We start from the raw sequence: 6,224 nt of genomic DNA, 5'->3' as shown, positions 1-6,224 counted from the left end.
CTGAGTTTCTCGCCGGATCTTCTCAGTGGGTCGCGTTTCCGATCCGGCGGTAGATTCTGCGAAGCACGGCTCTTCCTAGGGCTCGTGTTAGCAATGTCTTCAGGTTTGAGCCCCGTGAGCTCAAGTAGTAGTAGTAGTTAAGGTTACGCTGATATGGTCTCTCTAGCTAGACCATCAGCTTAGGTAAGAAAAGTACAAACGGTTCAAGAAATGAAACATGTTTGTTTTAATTTACATCATTTATTTTCAAATCACGCTGAAAACATTACCACAAATCGAATTTTTCACAACACCGCTTTGTTTTGGCCATTAAAATACTAAACTTATAATAAAATATAACAATAACTAAACGTGTGATGTGAACAAAATATTGTTTTTGGTTTGGTAAGTCGTGATGTTCGTTTTGTTTCATTATGATGGCACTTTGGTAGAGTGTAACAACAACAAATATATATTTTTTTTCGTAAAAATTGTTATAATCAAAATGTAGCACTAACGCTAAATGTGATGACGAAAATTGTAATGGTGGATACTTACCTAGCCGTGTAGCACGTAACGTAACAGATACAGTATCCAGTGAGTACGTAGACACGAGCCCGCTGCGAGCCGCTCGCGGAAGGAGCGGAGCAAGCCCGCAGTGACCCGCCGAATGGCGGTATCACTGCGAACACAAAGGCGGCTCGCAGTGTGCTCGTGGCAGCTCGTAACTAGATACGCTGTGGACCGTGGACCAGCCGTACCCACTTGCAGGTTGATACTGTATCTGTTACGTTACGTGCTACACAGCTAGGTGAGTACCCAGCTTAATGTATCTTTTTCAATTGTTTTCGACGTTTTCCAGTGAAGTATTGTGGTGTTGATATGATATTTGTACCATACCTTCATTTTATTTAACCATATTAAAATCACCAAGTACCTATATGATTTTTTTTTATTGGTAAAAGGATTTGAAGTAAATATGTACGTATTTCTATTTTTACGCTTGTCACATCTCACGTGTTGAGTCCATCAACGATATTTAAAAAAAAGAAAATACGACACTATTTATTTGTGAAAATTTAAAATTGTATAAATATGTAAAAATGAAATCCAATTCAACCATTGACCATTATGAAACTTAATATCACGAATGAACAGGAATGTTATTGACCCTAAAATTAAACTGTCAAATTGACAGTATAGAGATGTCATAAACAATATTTGGTAGTATTTCCAACTGTACTAGCCTAGGACTATTCTACGCTTCACAACAAAAAATACGTTTTGATGACATTAAAATTGAAATAAATGTTTGAATTTGAACAGTAAACCGAAATAAGCTTTTATGGAACATTTCGAACGACAGAAAAGTATCAAAAAGAATACTTGGAACTTATACGAGGACACGCCAATCAAACGTTTGGCAAAGTGTTGCCGCTAGGGGCGCTGTTCCAACTGCATACAAATTTGAGTTAACTTTTACGTTATCGAAAACTTTAAAAAACTCGCACTTAGCACCCTGATCGCCTCTGAGTTTCTTCCGCTTTGATTGGCGCGTCCTCGCGTAATATTTATCCACTAAACGCACACTTACCTAAATCAGCAAACGTAGATCGTTTTCCGATTAAATAATCTACTTAATTACCGTTACTACGACCGTACCATCTAAGCAATTACCGTTTTGAACTTGGAGCCGCTGACCTTCTGCACGTAATTTTGATTGACAGCTCCATAATTATGTTTTTAAGCTGATGCATAGCTTTTATCGCGGACTTTGAGCGCGGCGACCGAATCAAGAAATTCCGTAATGAAAACACCCTAACACCCCCCACTCCGCCTACCATGTAGCTCGCGTTCAACACATTCACACGTTGCGCTTGTGTAGTGTTTGTGAATAAGCGCGCGGTGTGAGGTCGCACTGCATGCGCATTATGAGAAATCTGCTCATCTCTCTCTCGCGCGGTCTAGCTTATGAGTGTGAAAGAGACAGTTAATGTGCTTTTGTTAATGTTTATAAATATAGCGTGGTCTTCTTTCAGTATTGTTTTAATATTAAATTATTATTGTCTAATTATAATTGCATAAGATGATAAAAAATGTTATGCAATAGCTTTACCGCGGCAATCCCCAAGTGCCATTAGTTTGTTTTTATTTAATTATGTTTACAAGCCGCACCATTCTGAAGGCTGATACGAGATATTACAAAAAATGTTTTCTCGTCAATGAAAAACAAAACCCTTAGTTTGGATCTCGAAGCGTACTAATGATGTATTTTAACTTTAATCGAATAATATTAACATTACTAATCTTAGTTTAATTTAAGGCGAGTGAAACCCACACCGGTATCTCTATCTGCTGCTAAAACCTTCGAACCGAATACCGGTTCAGGGCAGACTCGATTCCAACTGAAGCTGAAGATCTAAAGACGCGAATCACGTTTCTTTAAGCAAAACAAAAAAATACATGGCAAAGGAAGGCACTCTACGGCTTTGACCTGTTGTAACATAAAGAGTGTAATACTTTTGTTCTATTACAAAGACAAAATTATAATATAAATGACCCAGCTTTCATTAAATATTGTAAATTGATAAATGGTTATTTTGTTAGTGATTTTACAAACAGCCAATGGATTAAGAGTTTTGAATTATTTTTTTTTGTTTTTTATTGATATATTGGCGGCACTTTGACCTGGATTCCGTCGTCTACTTTGAAAAATAAGAGCGTGGATCGATGTTCTTATGCGTTAATTATTTTACGTGTTATAATATATCCTATTCACCGTGGAAACTAATCCGTAATAGAATATGTTAAGCGGGTAACAAGTGGTTAAATATACTTAATATATAATTACTTAATAATATACCGTCGCATTTTGATATCACAAAAATCAGCTCAACTTATATAGATCGATTAGAATCTTCTCATTTAGATTCTTATATTAAAAAAATAACAGTAAAATACATTCGCAACATTCATTTTAAAAAAAATTGGCACTATTTTTTATTTGAAAAAAAATTAGCCTTCGGAAATTCCTAAAACCGCTAATACTAAAAACACTATTTTAGTTTAATATTAAATTTTACTGTGCCTCAAGTCCTGAATCCAAAAAATCCTTCAAATGCGAGGACACAGACCTCGGCAATAGACGGCAAAACTGAAAAAAAAAAAAAATTATTACTTAGTGTTTGAATTCGAGTGACGTCAGACGTCCATGAGCCGCAAGGTCGTTAGCCGCCACTGTCGTTACCTACCGTAGACGACTCTTACAAACCTTGTTTGATGAAGGCTGTTATTTTTTCCTCTACCTAATCTCTGGTAGTTTAAGGGGCTATTCCAGCTACGCGTGGACGGATAGGTGAGCTCACGGGCTCAACCTGAGAGAATTTACTAACACTACCTTACTTTACTACTTTTTATTAATGGCAGGACCTCTTGTGAGTCCGCGCGGGTAGGTACGACCACCCTGCCTATTTCTACCGTGAAGAAGTAAAGCGTTACGGTTTAAAGGGCGGGGCAGCCGTTGTAACTATACTGATACCTTAGAACTGATATCTCAAGGTGGGTAGCGCATTTACGTCGTAGATGTCTATAAACTCCAGTAACCACTTAACACCAGGTGAGCTGTAAGGTCGTCCAACCATCTAAGCAATAAAAAAAAACACTAGCCCTAGCAAGAGCAGTGCTTCGCAGAATCTACCACCGGATCGGAATCGCGACCCACTGAGAAGATCCGGCGAGCAACTCAGTGCGTTGTGTCTATGGTTTAGTTCGGTTATCGAAGTCAACAATTTTGTCGAAAGATTATTATTTAGTATCACAAGTTGTTATATAACCTTTAAATTTATATTCGTACATTAAATCATGAGTTCGCAAATTAGCACTAGGTATACTATACACGCGTAAGATAAAAAAAAATATTCATGCAATAAAAACAATGGAAATACTAGTTTTCAATGGCGACTAGTTCTAGAACAGGTCTAGTATTGTAACTGGTCGTAGAAACGTGTTTGCGTGTTGTTTATAATTGTAACCTGTTGTTAATTAGTACTGGGTGTAGATTAGCTCAAGGCCACCGCAATGGATGCCGGTGCCCTGTGATACCATAACGTCGAAGTGTACTCTGTGTTCGTAAAATGAAAAATCACAGAGGTGGAAGAATTTGGAAACAGATTATAAAAAAAATCTGTTGTGACCTCTTTAGTGAAACTGAATACAAAATGGACGAAGGCTAATCGGATTCAAACTAATTAAAATTAATAAAAAGCAAAATAATCTAAGATATTTAAAGTAAAATAAATTATTAAACAAGTTATTTCGTATATCCTTGTCTCTGTTGAATCTTCTGTTTTACATCTAGTGCGTTACCACAACCATCCAACAAGTGAAATTAATTTTATATAATAATATGTATAATTGGCGATGGTAAGTCTTGACTGCCTCGCCTTCTAAGAGCAATGAATTTATCAAACTACCGACAATGAAAGATTTCATACTCTAAATGAATTTTCAAGTTTTTAAAGTTAATATTATTTTTTGTTATGTTGCCAAAGCACACACGGTAAATGCTCATACAAGGGACAACACAGACAAATCTAGAAAAACCGGTTATTTTCCTCGAACCTCGCACGTCTCCGCTAAAAGAGATGAATTAACTTTCGGCAAACCTTTTCATTTAGGGCCATTCCCGATCCTGCGGACAGAATAGAAAGCAGTCGACGTCGCCCCAAGCAAGTCATTTCGGATCCTCCCGATCCACTAACGGTGTTTTAGGTACCTCAAGCACAGGTCATCGTTCTCGTCGACCCCGTCGCTTGCGACGAAGGGCTCGACGAGTAAATTAACCCTCAGACACAGCCCACTGAGTCTCGCCGGATCTTCTCAGTGGCTCGCGTTTCCGATCCAGCGGTAGAATCTACGCTCTAGCTCTTGCTAGGGTTCGTGTTAGCAACGTCGTCAGGTTTGGGCCCCGTGAGCTCAGCTACTAGTTAAGGTTCCGCTGATATAGCCTCTCAAGGCTCTCAGCTTAGGCAGGAAAAAAAAAACGTTCAGGGAAAATAAAATTCTAAATTACAGTGTTGACGTATAAGAGCGACGTCGGTATGCTGATCTCGTAGTAGTTCCTCCGGACCGCGTCCACGATGCAGTCGGAAGCTTCTTCAGGCGTCAGGATCTTCATCATCGACGGGAACTTGATCTTGGGGTTCTTGCACAGTCCCGTGTCCACTATGTACGGGCAGATCACCGTGAATTTGATCTGCGAGCAAACATACGCGTGCTTAGTGCGAGTTTCTTAACGTTCCCGATAGCGTAAAAGTTAACCCAATTTTGTATGCAGTTGGAACAGCGCCCCTAGCGGCAAACGTACGCAAACGATCCCATTCCATACAAATATGAGCTAACTTTTACGCTATGTGTTGGATATAGCAAAGCGCTCTTTCCTAATCTCCAAACTGGATAGCATAGTTACTTAACGCCAGAAGATGCCGATCGCAATTCGACATTCACATACTTTCACTATACTCTGATCTATCTGTAATGTCACTTGTCTTGGAGTTAAGGAATTAGGCCCATAAAAAGACGTATATATGGGCGCAAACGCCACTGTTGGCAATAGTTAACATAATAACATATAGTTTAGTTAATATATGTTAATATTTATTTATTATTAGCAACAAAACTGTTATTCTACCATATTTAATAATTAGCAGACACTGTTTTGATGTAAAAATGTTCAGAATATGTTTAATGTTTATATTATTGTTTAAAAACACAAATTACTGTATAAATGATTAAATATGAATAAAGCATAAATATTAATAATAATTTATATTATAATTAACAGTACTAATAATTTAATTAAGTATTGTAATTGTTATGCAATGATGTTGTTGGCGCCATCTATTATCAGGCTGGATAATAATAATGTTAGTTAATATTACTTAAAAGTAATTCATGTAAAATAAATTAAATGTGAGTCATGTAAAATCACTAAAATATGTATTTTGAATATTAAGCTATGTTTTGTGAATTTATTCGCAGTAATTACATTTGTTTGTATAAAAGAAGTTGTAGTTGCTATAACCAACACAAAATGGCCAATTGTGTAAAAACCACTGAATAATTCAGGCGTGGCTTTTTGTTGTAAACAAGTAATGTTAAAGTTTTATAGAATTGTATTGTATTTTCATTGTAAAAGAACTTATGTGTGTAAATCCTGGCTTAACGCCGACATATACATGTAAAGA

At 37.1% G+C, this 6,224-nt stretch overlaps 1 protein-coding gene across 1 annotated transcript in view; it reads right to left on the bottom strand.

Annotated features, from left to right (window-relative positions):
* Positions 1–220: 220 nt before the first annotated feature.
* LOC101739674 (short-chain dehydrogenase/reductase family 16C member 6) overlaps positions 221–6,224 on the bottom strand; it is a 50,140-nt gene continuing 44,136 nt past the window's right edge. The window contains exons 7-8 of the mRNA XM_012688457.4: positions 5,051–5,233; positions 221–3,133 (exon numbers count right to left, since the gene is read on the bottom strand). Coding sequence (XP_012543911.1) covers positions 3,059–3,133; positions 5,051–5,233 — 258 coding nt within the window. The 3' untranslated portion in view covers positions 221–3,058. The remainder of the gene's footprint in view (positions 3,134–5,050; positions 5,234–6,224) is intronic.

The sequence above is a fragment of the Bombyx mori genome, chromosome 5 (assembly GCF_030269925.1).
Source record: "Bombyx mori chromosome 5, ASM3026992v2".
In the NCBI taxonomy this organism is placed as follows: Eukaryota; Metazoa; Arthropoda; class Insecta; order Lepidoptera; family Bombycidae; genus Bombyx; species Bombyx mori.
The sequence above is the reverse complement of the archived record's forward strand: the minus strand, read 5'-3'. Positions and strand labels throughout refer to the sequence as shown.